The 23777-nt window shown below is 42.7% G+C and overlaps 2 protein-coding genes across 7 annotated transcripts in view; both read left to right on the top strand.

Moving 5' to 3' along the window:
* The first annotated feature begins 41 nt into the window (after window positions 1-41).
* On the top strand, window positions 42-2628 carry HNRNPA0 (heterogeneous nuclear ribonucleoprotein A0). Its single transcript, XM_081894579.1, has one exon. It carries the CDS (start codon window positions 284-286, stop codon window positions 1202-1204), a length of 921 nt encoding a protein of 306 aa, XP_081750705.1. The 5' UTR covers window positions 42-283; the 3' UTR covers window positions 1205-2628.
* A 2768-nt stretch (window positions 2629-5396) lies between these two features.
* KLHL3 (kelch like family member 3) overlaps window positions 5397-23777 on the top strand; it is a 48945-nt gene continuing 30564 nt past the window's right edge. Inside the window, exons 1-5 of one of the 6 annotated variants that reach the window (XM_081893580.1) lie at window positions 5397-5413; window positions 7942-7997; window positions 11401-11457; window positions 12979-13189; window positions 23150-23263. In XM_081893580.1, the coding sequence (XP_081749706.1) occupies window positions 11409-11457; window positions 12979-13189; window positions 23150-23263 (374 nt within the window). In that variant the 5' untranslated portion in view covers window positions 5397-5413; window positions 7942-7997; window positions 11401-11408. Of the gene's footprint in view, window positions 5414-7941; window positions 8015-11400; window positions 11458-12978; window positions 13190-14542; window positions 14564-22183; window positions 22447-23149; window positions 23264-23777 lie in introns of those variants that run through there. The other 5 variants (XM_081893581.1, XM_081893582.1, XM_081893579.1 and 2 more) reach the window with 5 other exon arrangements.

Raw genomic sequence — 23777 nt, 5'->3', positions numbered from 1 at the left:
CGCGCTTCCAAAGTGGGCGTGGCCACCCGCCGTTTCCTTTGTGTGTGGGCCTCAGTCGCCGGCTGCGAGCGCGCCTAAGGAGGAGTGGAAGCCGCCATTTTGTGCGTTTTCCTTTTCCCCACCCCCTTTTTTCCCCGTTCTCTCCCGGTGGAAGCCTAGGCCTTCGGGTGGCCCTCCGAACGGACCTCGTAGCGCACCCGCCGGTGTACTGGTAGGCTGCAGCTGCCCCCTACCGGCGGCAGCGGCGAGGAGGAGGCGGCGTGTGGCGGGCCGCGGCTCCGGCATGGAGAACTCCCAGCTATGTAAGCTGTTCATTGGCGGGCTGAACGTGCAGACGACGGAGGCCGGGCTGCGGGAGCACTTCGCGGCCTACGGGACCCTGACTGACTGCGTGGTGGTGCTGAACCCGCAGACCAAGCGCTCCCGATGCTTCGGCTTCGTCACGTACTCGGCGGTCGAGGAGGCCGACGCCGCCATGGCAGCTTCTCCGCACGCGGTGGACGGCAACGCCGTGGAGCTGAAGCGGGCCGTCTCCCGCGAGGACTCGGCCCGGCCGGGAGCGCACGCGAAGGTGAAGAAGCTCTTCGTCGGAGGCCTCAAGGGGGACCTGGCTGAGAACGACCTGGTGGAGCACTTCAGCCAGTTCGGCCCCGTGGAGAAAGCCGAGATCATCTCCAACAAGCAGAGCGGCAAGAAGCGCGGCTTCGGCTTCGTCTACTTCCAGAACCACGACGCCGCCGACAAGGCCGCTGTGGTCAAGTTCCACCCCATCCAGGGCCACCGCGTGGAGGTCAAGAAGGCCGTCCCTAAGGAAGACATCCAGGGCGGCGGCGGCGGGGGCTCCTCCAGGTCGAGCTGGGGCGGACGGGGGCGAGGAAGGGGAGGCGGAGGCAACCGGGACCACAACGGGCTCTCCAAAGGAGGCGGCGGCGGCTATAACAGTTATGGTGGCTACGGCGGAGGAGGAGGCGGCGGCGGGGGCTACGGATCCTACGGAGGCGGCTCATACGGTGGAGGAGCCGGCGGCGGCGATTACGGCAACGGGTACGGCGGCTTCGGCAGCTACAGCCAGCACCAGTCTTCCTACGGCCCCATGAAGAGCGGCGGCGCGGGGGGCGGAGGGGGCGGCGGCTGGGGCCCCCGCAGTAACAGTGGACCATACAGAGGCGGTTATGGCGGGGGAGGATACGGCGGCTCCTTCTAAGCGGGAAATGCCCATTACTGTTCTGGGGGTGTCGGTTTTGTCTGCATGGAGTATGCCCTCTGTTGTACCGGGCCAGGTTCTTAATAGTTCCCCTACTCTTCGTCCTAAGGGGGCACCTCCGTACGAAAAGGCTTCCGTGATGCGGAGCTGCTCTCGAATTATTCTTGTTGGAGTCGCTCTGCTGCCTGTTTCACTTCTTTCCGAAGATGGACTGGGCCTCACACACAACGATTTTGTGTTAGTCATTGATGGACTCTATTTTTTTATTGCTTGGACATTGGTCGTTTTTATACTAGGAATAAGATACCGTTTTAATTTTGCTTTATTTGGGGTTGGGCGGGAAAGGGGAATTAACTTTGTAAGGACTTGGATACCTACACATTTTTTTCTACAAAATCTGCTCTGCTCCCGTGGCTGTAAAGGGGGAGGGGGGAGAGAAATGGTTTTTACATTTTTATTTTTTAAATAAATCATTGTGTTCATTGACCTTTACATGTCTTTTTTCCTAGGGTTCATTCCATACAGTTCAAGCAAAGGCTTTTTTAGTCAAACAAGTTATTTCTGCTCAGATTTCTACATGTGTTTCTAGTAAAGGTCTCAACTTTTTTGCTGCCCCACTAGATTGGTTTTAATACTTAAGAGAAATGCACCAATTTTTGAAATGCCCACGGGTGGATGTAGGCAGTTAAAATACTTTATAGTACATCCACTGTTTTGTAATTGGGCAGTTGCCTTGCTGACACAGTTAGTCTGTTTTTTGTACAGGTTGTTCTCCCTCAACATATGTCGTTCTGACACATTTAGAGCATGTGCTTTTTCATATAAGTGTTCAAATTTTCAGATTGCTCAGTTTCACATTGTGTTATTTATTGGCTTGCCTGTAAACTACCCATTATAGGGGAGGATGCTTTCTCTTCTGTTAAAAGTACTTTGTTTGCATAGTGAAGTCATTTCAACTGAATTCTGTCTTGTTCTTATTAAAGGAGCCAAGAATCTTGTATAGCACCACCTGCTGGCAGAATAGTTGACCATTGCTGTAAGCTTTACTACAACAGACCAAAACTGCTCTCAAATCTATAGACACGTAGTCCTTTAAATTGCAAAGGTCAAATCTGCATGCCAACAAAAATCCTGGACATTGGCTGAAAAGAAATACATCTGACATACCCATAAGTAAATTTATTGATTAAATAATTAAATTGCCCAGTCTTCAAATTTTGTGCTAGGTGATTGATAAATGAGCCAGTAACCTAGGTGCCAGTTGTAAATCAAAATCTCTGTAGTCTGCTTGATGTATTTGTAGCCCTTTCACACAGTAGAATTGAAGTTTGTTGTTCTATTAGCAATGTTCTAGAGAGAAACTGCCTTCCTCAATAGAAATATAGACTAGTTATGGATTATTGCAAATAAAGAATTGAATTCTTCACATGCTTCAGTGAGTATGTATGAAATGGCTAAAATGTTCCTGTTTTAAAAATATTCAGACTTCAACCAAAGTCTTATGGCCTTCTCTAAACTACTTTGCTTTTAAACTGCTGGCTCAAACTTTTACATAGGACTTAGCTCCTGAAACAAGCTAGATGGTATTTGGTCAAAAAAGCTTTCAGTCAGGCTTTTATTAAAGATTTACTGCAAGGTTGAGTTAGTAATTTTGACTAGGTTTTTATAGTGGTTGAAGTAGAGTTGCATTGGTTATTGCCTTGGAGAAAGTTCATGGCTACTTATTCAGTTGAAGACATCTGAAAGAACATGTTCCATTAGTTAATGTAGCTTGCTCTAGAAGTACAAACAGTTAAATCAAGTGACTGTACAACAATAAACTGGCTTGACTTGATAACTCTTGGTTTAGATGCATAAAAGCACACAGGTCAATTGCTGGTCAGTTACCATGTGTTAAGTTACCAACTTAAAAAGCAGTGAGACATCAATTCTTAAACATTATTTTATAGCATGTTAATGCTTTTCCTTCACAGAAAACACTAAGAATGCATAATACCCACATTAGGTGGTTTGTGGCTTTGTAGCTCATGCACCTATAGCAGAATAATATTTTTTATCAATTACTACATGTTCTGTATGCAGGTCTTTCACAGCAGTGTGTTTTTTTTATTATGAAAAAAAAAGTCCTCTGAAAGGCAGTTAGAAACAGTTATGCTATCTTGGAAAAATGGGCTAAGACACCTTAAAGCAAAACGGGCTCCACTTTTTAAAATATTAGGTATTCTCAATGCTTTCTTCTTCCTTACAAGGAAGATAAGAAAGGTCATGCAGATAGGGCTGACCTCTGAGTGTTCTGACAAAATGCCTAGAACAGCTTTTTTGTATAGCTTCTGTCTGTAATTGTGGTGGTCTTATCTCTGCTTTTTAAAGGCTTAAAAGAAAAGTTGGCATCCAAAACTTAGTAAGTTATGGACTTAATATTAGGAAAAGTGCTGAAGATGCCAAGAATGAAAGGTGAGAACAATCCAATGAGGAACTGGGAATGCCTTTTACAAACACACAACATGCAGTGGGTGGCATTTTGGATCCCCCTTTGCCAGCGATATTTTCAGTAGTTGGGTAGTAATGCTCGAGTATGCATGTCTAGAGGAATTAAAACTGTACCTGATGCAATAATACAGCATCTGATAATCGGGAATATTGTGATCAGACTCTTACAGGAGTGAATACCAAACTAGTGGTGGCAACATCTCTGGTAGTGACTATATATGGTGCTAGTCCCTTCATGCTGCTATGTGTAATACTTTGGTAGTCAAGTCTTTAGCACTAAAGCTTTATTGTTTATAAGCTGCAGCATGATTATGTCTATTCCTCCTAAAAGGAAAATGCTGGTGGTATACCACTGTTTGTTAGCAGTTATAAAAATGGGTGTATGCTGCCCATAAAGTTTTCTTTAGCTGCCATTGCATACTTTCAAGTGATCTGCTGTAAGAGAGTGTGCCATATGTTGTAAACTAAAAGCTGAAGGCTGAAAGTGCATGATGCAAAAAAGAGGCCAGTTTCAATTTCAATAGGTTGACTACCAGCACTTCTAAGTCCTGAAACTAAAGCATTCCTGTATATGGAGAAATGTACAAATGATCCAATACTTTACAGTTCAGTACTGTTCTGTTAAAACCAGTGTATCTTGTGTCATCTCAACCCCCCCCCTTTCAACTGAGTTTCCCTAAGACAGGCAGTTTTCTTAGCAGAGTTTAAGAACAGAAGCTGTGTGCCAAGCTCCAATACATGTAATGTAGGTCTAGGTCTAATTAAAATCAAGTGCAGTATGTTAACAATCTTGGGCAATTTCTAACTGCTGTCTAAATTCTATAGTGTTTTTTACATCATGGTTTCTTCTAATTATACACATGCCAGATACGGTGAATACATTGGATGAAAGAATCAACTATAGTACTCTGATCCCACCCCCATTGCAGTAACTGGTACCAAATAAGAGTATACAGTATTGGAGACCCAAGATTCTGGTATGGTTCCTGACAGGATTAATAATGGTAGTAGTTTACCTTAACCTGTGTTTTATATGTGGGATCACAAAATTGGAAACCACCTTGTTTTAATGTTCACTGAGATGTCACATTTAAAGATAAGAGTTGGGGGGTTTGTTGAAATGAGGGCTGGGGGCTTAGTTGCTCATGAGTTTGAACAGTCGGTCTAATGAGTGATTAACTTGGTGAAGTGGAAATAAATTTCAACCCTGTGCTTTTATTTTTAGCCTCATAATTCACTGCCTACTATCTGGTCAGTTAGAATCATCATTGTATCTAGAGATGCCTGCTTTCTCTCCCCCTTCATATATCAGCTGTATATGAAAGGAAATGAACACAGGCAAATTTAAGCTTGATGTGAATATGTTGGCTTGAAACAACTTGTGCGCTTAAATTCTACAATTTAGTTTCTACAACATTTAAACTTTTGATATTTTGTGGTCTTTGTGCATTGTCTTGTCTTCGCCGCTCTGGCTGCTTCACATGTTGGCAGACTGTTTCTCCATAGATCCTCTGTGTTTTCTTTGGATTAGATCTAGCCCTGGAGTCTCAATTTTGTCTCTTACATGTTTACATGAAAGGAAGTGGGACCTTGAACCCTCCCCCCAGCTTTCTTGGGATAGATATGCTGAAAAGCTCTCGGTCAACAATGCAGATTGTGACACATTTCATGCAAGATGCTGTAATCCCATACATCTTGTCATGCTGCCCTGAAGGAAAGGTATGGTTTTAGTTCAGAAATTGAAATTTTAGTAAGCAGGTGTATTAGAAATAATTTATACACCATACATCTAAATGAGCTGTGAGATTAAACTTTGAAGTCAACATACTATTTATCACATATGGTTAAAGTGCCTCTTCTGAGTATTCACATTTTATACATAACATTAACAACAATTTAAGATGGTGTTCACATGTAATGTGTTTTTATAAAAGCAAATGAGAGGAATGCTTAATAACTAAGCTTGTTCTCAGTGTTTGTATAAATAACTAACTGAGGGTTTTTTAACCTAAACTTGATGGTGATTTACACATGCATGTTCATTACATAGTCATTTTCATTGGTGAAGGAGCCATGAGATCAAATATCAGAAGTTAAGCTGAGAGATACTAAGTTACTTAAGGTCATCAGCAATGGTGGACTTGAATTGACTGTTTCTACAACCAGCTAACCTTTTTAATGCTCTGTCTCATAGATCTTACCAAATTTAACATTGTTCCTAACTGCTGAAAATGCTAAAGAATTACTTGGGATTAATTATAATTGGTCTGTGCTCAGTTGTGTGGTGCTTATTCATACAAGAACCGTAACTGCCTGTAAAAGCATCTGGCTTACTATCAGTTTTAATAATTTCTGAGGGCATAGATCTGCAGGGAAAGGTGAGTTCTAGTCCGAGTACATTTAAAAGAAGCAAACATGGGACCAAGAGACCTCTCATGAAAATCAGCTTTACATAAGCTTATCCAAAAATTACCTGTGAAAGCACAACTCTACCTGCACTGCTGTGCAGCATAAAACAATCATTAACCAATGAGCAACCAGGGGAAGAACTGATCTGATCTTGGTGCTACTCAGTCCAAATAATCCTATAGAATAATATTTGATCTTTAACCTCTTCTGTAATTTGGGCTATGCAAGAATGCTGGAAAATTATGACTTTCAACACTTACAAAGTATTCATAAAGCAGTTACACATTAAAAAATAGGTCAATAGATTAGTGAACTCTACAATATACAAGAGTTTATAGATCTGTTTATATTTTGTTCAGCTCCTAAATGGCTGTTACATAGAGTGAATATTTGCTGCACTAGGGTGTAGTGATGGATTTTCAAAATACAAATATGTCACAAAGAAATGTTGACCCATAGACTTCAGTCATATAAATAGATACCTGTGAGGTCAAATTCTGATCCAAAGCAGCCTCTAGCTGCCTATGACCAACTGCTGCTGCTGCTTCAGAAGAATGACAATTTTATAATGTCTGAAAAAAGAATGTGTAGAAATACACGAAGTCTATATTGACCAACTTGGAGAGTGCATGAATGAATTAAAACCTACAGAATTGTAGAGTTGGAAGGGACCCAGAGGGTTATCTATTCCATGTTGTAGATCAGTTTCTTTTTCAAACTTAGTATCTCTTTTTAAAATAGCTTTACAATCGCATGTCTTTACTCAGAAATAAGTGTCTGTTCAGCGCAGTCCAAAATGTGTGTAGTTCTGTAGCCTAGGGCTATTCTAGAATCAGTAGAAACAATATTTGTAAAATAGTCCACACATAATTTAGATCTGCTGCATATTTTTTTTGCCTCTAAGAAGCACTTCTTGAGACAATTGTTTCATTTTTCAACTAAAAAGTCATTGTGGACTGATCCTATTCGATATCGCTTTGAAAACACATGTAGGCAGTCCTGGCAATGGGGGTGTATCCACTACTGCCCAATGACACAGATGGGTGTATACCAAGATCACAATCACCACTTCATCCTCCATTCACTAAGGGAATGTGCAAGGAGGAAAAGGTGTGGATAACCTACTTACTTAGTTATTTGTTAAATCCGTTAGTTGCTTTATCTTGCCCAAGGAAACCTAATGGGATTTACAAACAAAAACAAAGTCCCACATAAATAAGGCCAAGGGAAAAAACAATACGTACGTTGAAAACATGTCACCACAACCACCCATAACCTTACCAAGGGGAAGGTTTTCAAATGTGTATCAAATAACCACACCCATCCTTGTGGTCAGCAGGATCTAGAATCAATGCAGCATGTGAGGACAAAAATGAACAATTACGGGTTGAGAGAAACTATTTTTGTGCTGCAAGTGGATTAGCGTGCTAGCAGCCTTAGAATTAGTCCTCAGAATGCTAGGTTTGTGTGAATGATTTCAATAGAGAAATCAAGTGGCTGAATAATGTAAGCAATAAATGCCAATTTTCTTTCTACTTCAAGCTTACTCTGCCTAAATCTCAGTCCTTGGCGCTAGTGTGATAATACTAAGCATTCATTTGCTGGCACAGCAAATCTGAAGATTTGGATTGCTAGTGATTCTAACACACAGTGTCAGAGCTAGGATTACAGAGGTTCCAGAAAAAGATCAGTCTCCATGTGAATTAATTTATGAAAGCTAAGAGGTCCTTTATACTGTCTTGATTAGGGTTGCTAGGGTAAGATTTTTGAGAGAGTCCTATACTTTTGACGATGAAGCCCTTCACTTTAAAATGATCTTTCTTTCTCTTGATCTTTAGGGGAGAGTGCCTGCACTTATGTGGCGAAAACGGTAGAGCCCACAAACCAAAAGGAGGTATTTGCAGGCTGAGTGTAATACTGAGTTCTTAAGTACAAAACTTCTTTATAACACCCTTGCTCACCCCCACCCCTCAATAGCCCCATGAAACTGAGCACGTTCTCAGTGGGTATGGAATACTGATGGGGGAGCACCTGGAAAACCAGACGGTGGGGGAAATGGAATGGAGTGGTTGGAGGAGACACACTTCTGCTGCAAATCAGGTTACCTGTTTTAAAATGCTCCAGGGCTGGCCAGAAAAGTCAGTAGAGATACATAGGATTTCAATTTAGCTGGGATTGGGCACCAGCATGTCTATCCAACCTTGCCTCCCTCCGAAAAAACCTACCCCAAAGTGCATATTGCAGGTTGGAAGAGGCTGTATCTGGGGGAAGAGGTTCACACAGCCCTGCAGGGTAGTTCATACTGAATACTGGCACAGTCAGGCTGCAATGTTACTCATTGATTTTATCTTCAAAGGGCAAGTTGGGCTGAGGGCAATATAAAACTGCAGTGTAGTTTGTTGCTGGGCCTCATTCCTGAGAGTAGTTTACAGTGTCCCTGGCACTGCAGTCCACTGTTAACGTTGCAGACTACAGTAGTTTTGAAGTGGGTTTGGATTCCCACACAAAAACCCTCCAAGCTTGAGTTGCAGTCAAGGTCAGACTTTCTCCCAGGCCAAGTCAAGCACTGAATTGCATTTAAAACCCTCATGCTCCATTGATTTTGGTGCAGAATGGTTTCCCTTTTAAATGTTCAAAAACAGTTTCCACACATGGTGAAAAGCCCAGGCCAGATCAGTTACCCAGTCTTAGATACGGCTTCTATTTTTCAAGCCCTTCAGCTACAGGTAACAAACTCCAGGGATATTATGCAACATTTTGTTGCAAGGCCTGCACTAGCCATGCACAAGAACCCTAAGGTTTGCAGAAGTGTGAATAATTGTTAAGGGTAAAATTCCTTAAAGAAATTCCTTAACGTGGCAAAATCCCCTCCCCTCAAAACAGCCTTCCAAGCTCTGAGCTTGCCAACTGTTGGAGGGTAATTGGAAAAATTGGGATGGGAACTATTATGAACTCTTTCAAATGAGGACATGGTTGGCTAGAATCCAAAACAGGAGCACACTGGGTTCAACATGTGGAAATAGATGTATGGCAGAGTGTTTTTCCATTTATCTAGGACTGCCGTGATGGGAGAAAAGTACTTGCAGCTTTTAAGGCACAGAGCTGCAGTTGGCAATTTTGGAGTTATGTATGTAGGACTCATAAATAATCTCTCACACCCTTATACTATGGAAGCTTTCAGTTAACATTTAGGTCTGCCTCTCCTTGTGAGTTCTCCAAGGCATTAAGCATACTATCCATGTTTTTCTTAAAAATGTTTTTGTTAGTTTTTCATAAGAAACATGAGAATACAGGCCCCCTCAGTAAACAGTTTCCCCTACCTACCCATGTTTCACAGAGTTTTATGGGAAAACATTACTCCAAAGCTCCAAATTGAGTCTGGTGGATGCCACTGTACTTTATGTTCCATCAGGTATGTGCTGAAAGGGTCATTTTATCCATGCTGAAATCAACCTCTGTACAGCAACACTTCTATGTGGCTGTGATTAATTTGAACATAGAAAATTTATGGGGCGCTCTTATGTCTCATGGGACAAGGAGGAATTAATAAGAGCCTAGAGTCCTTGCTTAACAGCCATCATCCACACCTCATATTTTGAGGAGTTTAATAGTTTGCAAAATGTGGTTTCTTTTCTACCCTGCTTAATTGTACAGTGGTACCTCTGGTTGTTTTTGTCCATGGAGTTTTCTTGGTGGGGATACTGGAGTGGCTTGCCTGTTCCTAATCCAGGTGGATCACGTTTAGTCAAAACTCTCCACTTTGACCTGTCCGTCTTTGGTGGCCCTGCACAGCATAGCTCATAGCTTCTCTGAGTTATTCAAGCCCCTTCGCGATGACAAGGCAGTTCTTTGACCACCTCATGAGAAGAGAAGACTCCCTGGAAAAGACCCTGATGTTGGGAAAGATTGAGGGCATAAGGAGAAGGGGACGACAGAGGACGAGATGGTTGGGCAGTGTTCTCGAAGCTACCAACATGAGTTAACCAAACTGTGGGACGCAGTGGAAGACAGGAGTGCCTGGCGTGCTCTGGTCCATGGGGTCCCAAAGAGTTGGAAACGACTAAATGCCTAAACAACAACACCGCTGGTTACAAACTTAATTTATTCCAGAGGTCCATTCTTAACCTGAAACCATTCTTAACCTGACGTACCACTTTAGCTAATGGGGCCTCCAACTGCCGCTGCGCCGCCACCACGTGATTTCTGTTCTCATCCTGAGGTAAAGTTCTTAACCCGAGGTACTACTTCCGGGTTAGCGGAGTCTGTAACCCGTGGTGTTTGTAACCCAAGGTACCACTGTACAGTCAATGGCTCCCTGCTGCCCTTCTCTCCACCTTGGAGAACTCATGTGTATTTAATTGCATGCTATCACTATTTCTGTTTAACAAAATGTTTTGCTTGTTGAATTCTTGTCCATAAGGGGGGAAAAACCCATTGGAAAGAAAGTTTTCCTTAGGAGTTTTTTTTTAAATTAAACATGGTAGATGATAAAGAAGTTCCACTCGTCCTCTCAAACAGCTCTCCGAATTACTTTCCAGCTTAAAACGTTGACCCTAAAAATATTAACTAGAAATTTCAATGGGGGCATCAAAATAAGTACATTTAGAATTATAGCAGTGCTAATAGGGAAGGGCAGTGCATGGGAATTCTAGCAAAAACAACTTCCACTGGTTCAGCTTTGAAGGGAGTTTGGAAGTAGACAAAGGATACTTTTAATACCTTGCTGAAATGCTTTGTCCAATACGTATTTGGGCATGGCCTGTTTTGTCATGTGCAAGTTCTATAAATGCATGCTAAGACTGTAGTCCGCTTGCCCTTGGTTTCTAACAGGTGTGGTGGAGAGACCAATATACAAGCAGCATGTAGTATCAATAATAAATGCTTAAATAAACATTATTTCTGCACACTGTAGCACATTATAGCTGGAATGCAACATGGACAAAAATTAATTTGCTGAATGGTTTCAGGCGGACAGCAATAAAGTGGACAAACTGCAGGAAAAGCACACCTAGGAAAAAGCCTGTTGTAGGCAAGAGAAAGGACTCGTGCTATATGTAAGTTTGCAGGGAAGCAATACATTTGTATTCTGTTGACAAAAGATGTACCTTGACCGCTAATGGAAATTAACCATTTTTCATATGGTAAAACAGGCTGAGAAACTGCAACCTGGTTAAGATCACTTAGTTAATAAGGGTTATAACCAAGGATTCAGAAGCTCACTCTTACCCACTACTACTCTATGTTAGTGTTGGCAAACCAACAGTGTTCCTCTGACATGTTCCATTTTCTCTTTGTAGGAGTGGAAATGTATAGGACAGATGAAAGAACAGGCTGTTTGGTCCTTCAGCAGACAGGTATTTGTTCAAATATTTCAGAAAGCTGCTTACATTTGCGCGTTTGTGTGACAATATATAAAATCTACTGCAAAGACAGAGCTGTGTGGTTGTTTGGTTAATATATAATGGGTTAAGAAATTTTTGATTTTGATTGAATAGTTCTTTTTGAAGGCACGGGACATATTGCACCGATCCTGGCTGGACTGCACTGACTGCCAATTAGTTTCTGGGCCCAATTCAAAGTGATGGTTTTGACCTATAAAGCCTCAAACGGCTCAGGACCACAATACTTCTAGAACCTCCTCACTCCACAAAAATCAATCCAGATGCTGTGATAATCATGTGAGGTCCTTCTTTGTGTGCCTCCTCCACGAGAGGTCTGGAGGGTGGAAAACAAGAGCAGACCTTTTCTGTGGTGGCTCCCCATTTGTGGACTGCTCCCCCCCCCAGGGAGTCTTGCCTGGCTCCTTCATTACATACTTTAGGCACCCGGTGAAAATGTTCCTCTTCAACCCAGCGGTGTGGTGGTTATTGCTTTTGTTTGATTGCGTATTTTGTGTCCTCATGTTGTATTTTTATGTTTTGAACCACCCTGTGATCTTCAGATGAAGGGCAGTATACAAATTAAATAATGAGGATTATTAGATTTCTAAATAAATAAACAGAAACAGAACCAATCAATAAGATAGAAAACAGGCAAACTAGTGAAGAACACATTTGCAACGGGAATCTGCAGGCTTGATCCCTGCTGCAGTGATTACAAGAAAAGTTATAACTCAGCAAGTGTGTTTGAGCTTTGTATGGCATTTAAGGGTGAGTCAAATCCCACTGGGAACTTGGTCACCTGCATGCTCCAAGTTCAGTGGGGAATGCTTTTTAGTTTAGGAATACAGCCTAGATTTCCCAGGATGTTTTTCTGTGGCTGAAAGAGAGCCTAGCCAGTGGTTCAGATGAGGAAAGGGTGGGCAGTTGCCTTGCATTCTAATACTTGCATCAGTTTGCACTCGCCCACTCTGAAATACTTTTAATTCTAGGGTTGGTGTCATTGGATGTTAATATTTCCTCATTTCACTGGCCTTTTACCTATGTGATAAGTAGGTGGCTCCCTTTGCTGGGGGACTTTAGAACAGGACAGGATCAGATAGGTAAGTGATGCAATGCACTTGCATCCTGTAGGGAAAAAAAGAGAGAAAAGGGAACAAAAAAAAGTGTCAGTTTTGGGAGCAGGGTGAATTACCAGATCAGGGGAAAAGCACGTGATTTCTCTTACATTTGCCGTGTGTGTGTGTGTGTTTAAAATAAAAAAGGCCCCGAGGATGCACTGTGCAAATGCAGCATCTGGGGCGGTGCAAATGCACCTATGCCCACAGCTGCTGTTGCCAGGAGACTAGTAGAGTAGCAAGCTTGGAGCGGGAGGAGGCGAGGCAAAGGGAGTGGGCTGCCGAGGCTGGAGCAAGAGCAGCAGCAGCAGCGGGGAGCTCTGGGTAGGGAGTGTTCTGTTTGCTGCTGCAACGTTAAGCTCTGCTGCTGTTGCTTTAGGAGCGAGAGGAAGCAGCTCCGCGGAGGGAAGGAGGGGAGCCGACTGCAGCCATGCTGAATCACAGGCGCTGACTGATTCGGCCGGCTCGCTGCGCCCCGATCAAGGAGGACAACGGTGGGAGACGCGGCGGCGGCGTTGCCCGAGGCCAGGAGACGAGGGTGCATGCAGAGTTCAAGCTCCACTCCGGCTGCGCACAATGGACGACGAGAGGTTTGTGCGGGTCGGAGGGGAGGGAATTAAGTGTGTGTCTGTCCGCGACTGGAAGAGTGCAGGCGCCTTTGTGTTTGCGTAGGCAAGGGGTGGCAGGTTATGCCGAGCTTTCCGGTGGGCCGATCGATCCCCATGGGAGGACAGCCCTGCCGGATCCATTTAGCATCACTCCCAAAGTTAGCTGCTGCAATAACCTTCCGCGTGGCGCGGTTCATTTGCGTGCGTTTGTTTGTCGTGGCCCAAAGGCTCGTCAGCTCTGCTCGCTGGCAGGCTGTCTTGTTATTTGTATTTTGGAGATGTGTGATGTTTGCACAGTGCGAGCTCTCTCCTTCCCCTCCCCTCCCCGCCTCGGACTCATTCATCGCCGAATCCTTCATCACTTTTCCAGATTCTCTCTCCCTTCCCTACTTCCTGCCTCCGATGGCCCTGGTTTGAAATTCTCTCTCTCTTCCTCCCTCCGTCCCTGCCTCCCTCCTTCCGCTTCTTTTCGGCGTATTTTTCAGACTTGAAAATCGCTTTGCAAGCGGCTGACCTGGGGCGCCCTGTGGTTGTGCAGTTTTAAGAGTCTTCGCTACTTGAAGGAGGCAATCGTCGTTTTGAGAGCAACCATTCCTCCTCGATCGGGCCAGGCTTTTAACTTAATTGTTTTGAGTTTAATAACCAAATAAAAAAGGTGGCAATCCTCATAGAAATACATATCTGCTTGATAGAACTATATATCTGCTTCGTTTGCACAATAGAATACAACTATGTGATTAAGTGAGAAGTCTGCCTTGTGAACAGCAGGCAGTAGCCCGGCCACACGTTAAGAATGCAGGAGCAGTGATTAAATTCAGGTCTGCTGGCTCCAGCTTGAACTCCGCTTTCCCTTTTAATTTATCCCCCCCCCCCTTTCAGCTGTTCTGGAATTCACTTTCTAATCCGCAAATACATGCCCGCTTCGTTCATTGGCACAGCAATTACATAGGTGAAAGGCTAACTTGTTTGGATTTAATAAAACTAAAAAAAAAAAAGTACAGGAAGTGTGCTTGTGGGAGCCCAAACAGTTGCTATGGAAACATTAGAATTTTTAGTAAAGTAACACAGGGTTGATTCACACAATCTGGTCTCCTGTTGTGGCATGTTAGTAACTATTGCTTGCTGCAGGTTTTTTTTTTTTTTGGTCACAGTTGCTGATTTGGCTTATTTGGGGGTATGAGGTTGGGGGGGGGCTTTTGGCATGTACAGACAGATAATGGTTTTGTGTGATCCACCTGTTGCTCCCTGATATGCAGGACGTCATGTGATCGGATCATCACTGTGGTTGATCAACACAGTGATTGATCTTGTGATGTGATTCTGGTCACATGATAGACTTCCTCTCCATAAAGAAATGTAAATCACAGTTAATTATATAAGGAAAGACATGCAAAGTGAGCCAGCGTTTACAGTTTGGTAGTAACTGCCAAAACGATACCGAGCACGCTTTCCTCGCTTTTGGTTGCTTATTTCAGATCTTTTAAATCTTAACCAGTCTGGCAGTATTTTAGACACTTAAACCAACATGAGTGTAGAACATTTACAGATCCATTGTGGAGCTAATGCCTATGTCTCCTTCTAAAGCAGAGACAAAACCAGTACCACCAGTGACCTGTAACATAGCACACAAAAAGGTAAACAATAATAGGTACAGTACACATAATAGAAGGGCCTTCTCTTGTATTGTTCATTTACAATATCCGTGATGCTTAACTAAGATTATAAAACATAATACTTGGAACACGGTGAGAGGGTGTAGCAGTGTTTTCCACTTTACAAAATAGAAATGTGTTTTTCCTGCATTGTGACGGGATTTGAACTGCGTGAAACAATTATGGAAAGAATACTTAGTTTTGCTTTCTTGGAAAAACAGGATGTGCAAAGCACTTCCTCTGCACATTGTGAACTGGATGCCTTCAGAAAAGGGAAAAAAGTTGAGGCTTTGCTGCATATGGAAGCAGTAGAAACATGAGATGCAGTTCCTTCCCATAGTATAGTATGATTTAACTTTTTGCTCCTATCAGTTGGTGATGGAATGCTGCTTCAGATACTTCTTTGTAAAGGTTGAGATCCAATGCCTCATTGAAATCAGTGGAACATCCCACTTTCATATGCCCAGAGCTGTGTCAGAGCTTGTTCCTTATGGTGTATTTTCACTGAGCTGCACTATATGTCCAAATAACTGCACCACATGTGTTACTATGATCATGTAGACATTTTCCATTCACTGTTGTCCTTCAGCCTCATGGAGTGTCTGTGTGCGTTATTTGGAAGAGATGTGTGAATAAGCTTAGTCATGTGGTTTCAGTATAGTCATACCTTGGAAGTCAAACGGAATCTTTTCCGGAAGTTTGTTTGACTTCCAAAACGTTGGGAAACCCAAGCACAGCTTCTGATTGGCTGCAGGAACCTCCTGCAGCCAATCAGAAGCCCCATCGGACGTTCAGGTTCCAAAGAAGTTTGCAAACCAGAAAAGTCACTTCTGGGTTTGTGGCGTTCGAGAGTCAAAACGTCCGAGTACGAAGGCGTTCGGGATACAAGGTACGACTGTATTCACCTATATTTATTTACTGTAACCTGCCCTTCCCTCCAAAAAAATATAATGTTTTGTTACTGAGTGGTATCTAAATATTCTAAATAAATCCCATGTAAGTGTGGGAATGTATCACGAGAAAGCACTTTGCTCTGTTTGATACCCAGTGTTTGGGGAGGAATAAGTGAACATTGTCAGGCTTGCAAGATGGTCTCTCTTTCCTTCAGAACTCATTTTCCTGGCATGTGCTAAAGATTGTGGTGAGATCCATCCAGGGCCTATTGCAAAACTGTATCGGCAAAACAGTTTAATCTACCCACAGTCTACAGTACTGGTCTCTTATCCTTGGTGTCAACACACATTTATGGTATATCTGTTCATCTCTCCAATAATTGCAGAGAGAGGGAGAGAAGGGGCTTTCGACTGTGGACTTACTGTACACTATCAGTAGCTCAGCCTCATTCCTTGTGCACTAGTTATCTTGATGTACACACTTGCTCCTAGATTCTTTGAGAGCTTTGACCTCCCACTGGAGTTGCTATGAGTTTGGAATCTGAGGACTTTGCCCATTTGTTCATGATGAGAGAAATTTGTGAGAAGGAAGCAGCTTCGTTATATACTGTATATGGGGTTTCAGAATGAGAGATGACCACATTTAATAGACTAAGTTGCAGGCAGCTGTCACAGTAGAGCCAGGAGCTGTTTCATGGGGCCATAGCTGGGGTAGCTGTGGATATATTATTTAAGATAGTTGTTCAGCAGTCTTCATAGAAATATGTATCTGCTTTGTTCACATAAGAAGTCAGAATACAGCTATTCTTATAAAAATACGATCCTGAGCACCAAGTTCTGTGCAACCCTGGACAGCTCAGGTGATGGTTGGGCAGCACTAACAAAACCCCCAGCCTGTTCTTAGAACATAGAGAACAAACATTTGAACAAACAGTTATTGGGGATGAGGCTCCACTTAACTTAAGAGCACTGACTTGAAGAAAAATATACATCAGGGTATTGGGGGGGGGTGGACTGCATGTCAGACTTTCTTTCTGGCTTCAGCTTGTGAGAAATGAATGATATTAGAGCCAGGAAAGGGAGTGGGATGACTGGAAGGGATGCATTCATCTCTTTTCTTGTAGTAACCGGGATGCAAAAAAGTATTGGAAAGCCCAGAGCTCCAGTCATTGCTACTTTGCTGAAATTATTGGAGCTGAGTTCAGTTGCCTGGATGTAGGAATGACAGTGGTGGTGATGATGACTGATGATACTAGAAATGCTAATTATAACCAATGTATGTAATACTGCTAAAACATCGAATCCCTCTTGAGTAATCAGAGTGTTGCACACCCACTGTCTTGTAAACTTTAAATTCCCCTGTAAGGTAGGAAAGTAGTATTATCCCCAAATTGCCGGTTGTGGGGATGGGGAGAGAGAAAGAGAGAGAGGGTCTTCCCTAAGGTCACTTGGTGAGCTCAAGGCAAGGGGTTCTCTATTTCAAGCCCTAAGAAGTTTGCAAACTGAATTTTGACAGCGGAATAATTAGAGGAAGGAGGAGTGAGGATAGCAGGGGTGAACCTCCTCAATCACTTTTAACTTCTACCTTTAGATCAGTCTGAAACCCTATTGGGAAGCCTTCTCCAGATGTTTTGGACTACAACTTCCATCATCTCTGACAGCGGGAGTTGTCAACTTAATAGCATCAGGCTGTGGAAATGCTGCTGTAGGGACTCTCATATTGCTTGCTGAACACCACCACTAATGATAGACACCCTGCAAGGAACTATTTACAGTACTTGGGCCAAGTAATGATTTATTTCTGAGCATGTAGATGTGCATTGCAGTTCATATTTTTGATGGGAGCAGTTGCCAGAACAGGTTGTCTTGCATCCATAGTTAATGCATTCATGGAAGCAATTCCGAGACTGTGGAAGACTAATCCCATGTGGTTTCTACAACTCCGTGTTGCTCTTGACTCCAGGCCCATGCTGACAGATGGGAGTACCTTCACTAGTGACTTCCTCCCTACAGGGATAGCCTGGTAGATGGCATGTGTGCTGTGTGTGCTGTCTCAAGGCATCTGTTATCCATGGAAAGTGTTGGGTTCCTCTACATGTCTTTCCCTTCTCACTGACATGTGTTCACTGTTATGATTGTGCATTGTTGCAAAGTACCAGTTGACTTTGCCAAAAAGCTGCTCAAGCTGTCTCTGCTTTTCGATGCTGAAAGTGTCTTTGAAATTTTGGAAAGCTGATCACGTACCCCAAGCAATGAGATTCTCTTTCTGACCAATATGCAGTCAGAACTAGTGAATGCATAAAAAGTGCTGCATAAAATGCATAAAAGTGTTGCTTTAGTCTTATCAAATCTTATGGCAGTATTTCATCTAAATAGTGCTAAACAAAAAGCTGTTTAGATTTAATTTTTGCTTGAAAAGAAGTGATTCTTTCTCTCTACACCCCATACCCTATATTCATGGCTATTGGCAAGTATTCTTCCCCCAGTGCTACCTTCTCTGTTGTTTCAGTGGTCATATTTCTGTTTCAACCCTATTCTAGTGATCAAAGACAAATCCCAATGGTCTTCCCAGTAGCACAGTCCACTTGCAGTTCATCAGTGGGAATATGCAGAAAGAATTAAATGGTGAGGACCATAGTATTAACTTGACAGTTCTGATGAAAATTGTTGAGCTATCAACAGCAGCAGTGATCTCCTTTCTGGAATGTTGTTCAAAACCAATTCTTCATAGTGCATGGAGCAATGCTACTCATGTTAAAATGTGTAGGAAAGGACTTGCTCTCCCTGTATGCTGCCAGGTGTGTGACAAATGAGCATAAATTCATATGATTGTTGAATCACTTACTATATGTGATAGTCTGGGTGTAGGAGCAAGAAAAACTAATGTGATCAACGACTGAAATATTTCAGCAGTAGCAGTTGTTTGGTGGTTGTAATTTTTATTTAAAACCTTGTAAGAAAAAGGTTTAAAAATGAGTATCTTGTATGTTTAACAAAACTAGCACCACAAAAATCAGCTGCGTGTGACTGGGTAATAAGGTTAGGCAGTGACAGTGGTATGTTTTCCTGATCATTCAAGCAAGTCCCTCCAATGCCTTTTTTGAGTCTGAAGGATGCTTAATAAAGCTGTGCTGTGTACCACAGAATGAGTCCCAGTCCATTAGTCTTTTGGCTGCTTTCAGTTGACACATCGGCTTTTCAGCAAAAGCAAGTGTCCAAACCAATTCATACTAGGTTTCTAATGACAATCCTTCCAGAAATATCCAGCACCTCACTGCCACCAGGACACCTTTATATTTATTGCAAATTGTTATTTGAATCCTCGTAGCCACCAAATAAAGGTTATGCAGCCAAAATTCATTGTGTCATATTCCCAAATAATACAGTCGTACCTCTGCTTACGTATCTCTCTGGTTACGTAAACTTCAGGATACGTAAGCGGCAAACCTGGAAGTGTATCTCCGGATTTTTGCTGCATGCGCAGAAGCGGTCTCTCCGGTTGCAAAAACCTCAGGATCCGGCTGGACTTCCGGAACGGATCCTGTCTGCAAACGGAGGTAACACTGTACTCAGCTCTTCTAGGGACATTATGGTTACATCTGATTTTGTAAACTTTAGAAATAAGTCCCTGGAGAGACTCTGGTGCATTTACCAGCAGGTGCTCCAATGGGGCAAGGTCCCTGGGTGCTTTTTATTGTCTGCAGAACTAGAAGTAAATGCACCACCCAATACTTCCTGTGTCAATTCACAGGTTACTAGATCATCTTCAGGGTTTCTGTTCAGTGGGTAAAAGCAGTTCAACTTTCTAATGACTCATTCTGTGCCTCAACACCCCCTTTGCCCCTCCACATTTATATTAGCAGTATCATCAATATCAAGTGATCAGCATGACAAACACCATTTTCATTGCTATTTATAATAGCATAATCAACACTACTGTTCATATGCCTGCACGTGCATGAAGGTAAGGTGCGGGTGGGAGTGGCAATGCAGTGGCAAGACCTGTTCCGTAGCTCTATGTACACTCATTGTCTGCACTTTTCTATGCACATATAGGTGGTATGTGTGGTGGGGAACCCTGCAGAAAAAAAGTTGCTAACACCAAAGTGAGTGTTGCTCTGTCTTAAAAGGCTTTTACATCACTGTCCTCAAACACTGGCGTGAAAGGGTGAATTGTCAGGCAAACAGTAGAACTGAGCTTTCACAATGTGCTGGCTAGCATGTAAATTAAGCAGGAAGAGCTGCACGTATCTGTGGGCTTTGGAGGCAAAAAGACTAGAGAACATGGGGTCTGTTTGGTGAGTATAAATGTTTCCTCTTGGGCGGGCAGCGGGGGAGGAAGAGCCTTGTGTTGAAAGTAAGGTAGTATGCTAGAGTGCAAAAGTAGTATATTGTGGAAGAACTGCTAGCATGCCAGGAGAAATTAATTAAATAAATGTTCCTGTGAACAGAAAGTGCCAGCTTAAAGGAGGCAGCCCATTCCACCTCTGCTTGTGTCTTTCTCTGATTTTCCTACTTCCCGGTTACTCTTATCAGGTTTAATGCTGTTGTATCTCTGTATGGTCCAAGGATGAAAGCCGAAGGGTTTGCTGTTTGTGAAGTGGCAGGGCTTTAAAACAAGCAGGCTTGTTATACATCAGAGGCATATAAATAGAGCACAGAATGTTAATATCCAAATTGCTGATTTTAAATATGCCAGAGAGAGCAAAGCTCTTAAGTCTTCACCTTTTGTTCACCAGTATATTGCCTTATCACTTATCACGATGTTATTTCAATACCGGTATTCAACGATACGGTGATTTATTGCACAGCACTTCTTCCTACAACAACCAGTTCAATCCGATATCCTGAACATTCCCATCACCCATGTTTGTTTTCCCAGGAGCAAAGGGAATTACTGCCTCTGCAATTCACATCAATTTTGCCTTGGTAGCCTATGCTATCCTGGCATATTCCAAGTACCATATTCGTTGACCGCTGTGCAGCTAATTTAAATAGAAGTGGGGAAGAAACTGGTGTTGAGGTGTGTGGTCACTGGAAGGTAAAGCTTGCTTTCTCCAGCTAAGGAGAAGCCCTGATGGTGTGAAGTCTGTTAAGTGTCATGGGCTATACTGGAGATCCCAAGTAAGGACACAGGCCTCAGACCTCCTTTAGAATTACTGAGGAAGACAGCTGTGCAGTTAGGAGCAATATGGATTCTTAATGCCTCAGAACACGAGGGGCTAAGAAAGGGTTTAGCCTCTGCTATAATAACTGGCCCAGCGATACATCTACTCCCCCCCCCCTACATGAGTAGGTAACTGTCATTCATTCCTATACAGAAGACTAAAGTATTGTATTTTGCGAAAGAACCAGAGGCTTATTTGGATGGGCCGATGGAGGAGAGTGCCACAGGAATATCTCTCTCTCTCCCTCCCTCCCTCCCTCCCTCTCTCTCTCTCTCTCTCTCTCTCTCTCTCTCTCTCTGTGTGTGTGTGTGTGTGTGTGTGTGTGTATATATATATATACACACACCCACACCCACACACCATATTTTTCTGTGTATAAGACGCCCCTTATTTTTGGGGACTCCAAATTAAGAAAACACCCCTCAGCACTACCTGTGTATAAGACGAGCCCCAATTTTAAATAAATTTTTTTGGTAAAAACTAGTCTTATACATGGAAAAATATGGTGGGTGGGTGGGTGGGTGTGTGTGTGTGTGAGAGAGAGAGAGAGAGAGAGAGAGAGAGAGAGAAGGAAGAGGAGGATAGGAAAGCTAGAATGAAGAGGTGGCTGAAAGGGATAGAGTATACTAGAAAGGGATGAGGCAAGATACTGGAACATTCCTTTCACCTCAGCCTCCTTCCTGGTACTTTATGGGCCCTTTTTTTTTGCTAACAATATATACTGGTGGTGATAAAAACAGCGCTATAGTAAGGTTTGCAGAAATATATCTGGAACAGCAAGAAGGATTCTACAAAATGTTTTCAAAGGAATCTCGAGCTTGATTTAACCTATATATTGGGTGTGTAAGGCAAACTTTACTGCAGCATTCTGTTCACCAGCACTTTTTGTGAACTGTGTTGCCTTTCCTTGTGCATACACTGCTACCACACCAGAGGTCTGTGGCTTGCATGTGCAGGGGCTGATGGCCTAGTTTAAATGTGAAGCTGGTGTATGGAACACCCCATGGCTGAATTCTGTCTTGCCCAGCCTTATGTTGAAATTGGGCCTCTCTCTTTAGGAAATGGTTCAGGCCCTTTGCGGAAGTATTTGCATACAGCTGTATTGGCAGTGCTGTTAGGGAATGTGTTTTGTTTTGTCTTTTTGTTTAGAGGGGAAACTGGTTTGGCAAGATTGTTTTGTTTGTTTCCATTGCCTTTAGATCTATAACCTGCCTTTTTTACATTAAGGAAATACAGTAACTCTGAGTATCTTTATGCATTTTAAATTAAACAAGGGTTTTGGGTCTTTTATGTAAGGTCCAGTTCATAAGACCATGAAATTACACAGAAAGGACACATGGACTAATTTTATGGCATATAGTGAGGTGGCTGTGCATTTTATTTTACTGCTTAACTAAGTCCTGATTTCCATTGCGCATTGACAGTTGTTTGTGCCCGCATAATAGATGTACATCTATTGAAACATTAGGAACTGGACATGTAGTGAAAAAGACTCATTCTGTACACCTGCATTCATTCCTTTTAAGGTAATATGAACTGACCTTCAGTCTTGGGCAGAAGAATTAATTGGGTTGTTTTGCATGTTAACTATAGAGGATATATAAGTGACTCCTGCAGAGAAAATGTGCAAGTTCCCCTTTGCACAGTGCTTGGATGCATGGAAAAAGGATGTGTGACTCACACTATTCCTGCGTCTTGGTAATGTGCAGAATAGTTTATACACTTGCCTATTCTAGGTTTAATAAAAGGTATTGGGCTGTGGTTTTTTTTTTTGGTGTGTGTTCAGTAGATAAGAGATCAGTGATAAAACCACTGTGATCTAACTGTTGTAGTTTTGAAACCCAAATGATCAATTTCCATTTGCCTTTCTTAATTTTTTCAGAAATTGGTAGATATGCATATGTCTTACTTGAAATGTGAAATGCCCAAGTCTAGGATCCACAAATATTTGTATCAGTTCAGAAAAAACTTATGCATGCCACTCTAGCACATATTTCACATAGTTGTGTAGAAGGCATGTACAGCATAGCTGAGATCTTAAAAGGGTACTCTAGTTACACTTCAGAACATAGTGGAGACAGCTGCCAGTGCCAGAAAAAACCATGAAACTGTGGTACCACAGTCAGTGAGCCTGCCAGTAGTTTTGCATGAATTGTTATTGGGTCATATTTTCCCTTATTTCTTGAGAATTAAAAAAAAAATCAACTTTCTTTCCCCCCTTGTCTTTAGCATCAAGAGATCCCCCCAACCACTTGAGGAAGATGAAGATAAGGACCAGCGAACAGTGACCATCAATCCTTGTCACATGGGAAAGGCATTCAAAGTCATGAATGAACTAAGGAGGTACTTCTTGTGCTCAATTTGCATTGTCATGCACTTGCCACTTGTTAGTTTGAATAGGAGGCATCTAAGTTACATATTTACTTTGTAAAAAAGAGGTTCCGTTGGAGCATTGCTTTGAAGCAGGCTTGTGTCTCAAAATACAAAGTTCTGTGTCATGTTGGTCTCCCAGATCACACAGGTAGTTTTCACACAAGGATGGTGCTTTTATGCTAGTGTGGAAAGCTCTTAAGTTATTCAGATCAGTCGCTTGATGCAAAACTTCATAGGAAGATGAAGAGCCAGCTGGATCAGGCCATTGGCCTATCTATAGTTCAGCATCCTGTTCTCACAGTGGCCAATCAGATCCTTGTGGGGGAAACCGTCAAGCAGGATTTGAACACAAGAACATTCTCCTCTCCTGTGGTTTCTAGCAACTGGTATTCAGAAGCATTGCTGCCTCCAGTGTTACTGATGTGACGTTATTGTTGTGAGTGTTGTGATATTGAAGTCAGCCACAGGAGGATATCAAGCATAT

Source organism: Podarcis melisellensis, assembly GCF_964234715.1.
Source record: "Podarcis melisellensis genome assembly, chromosome: 2".
NCBI lineage: Eukaryota > Metazoa > Chordata > Lepidosauria > Squamata > Lacertidae > Podarcis > Podarcis melisellensis.
This window is presented reverse-complemented; position numbering and strand designations above follow the sequence as displayed.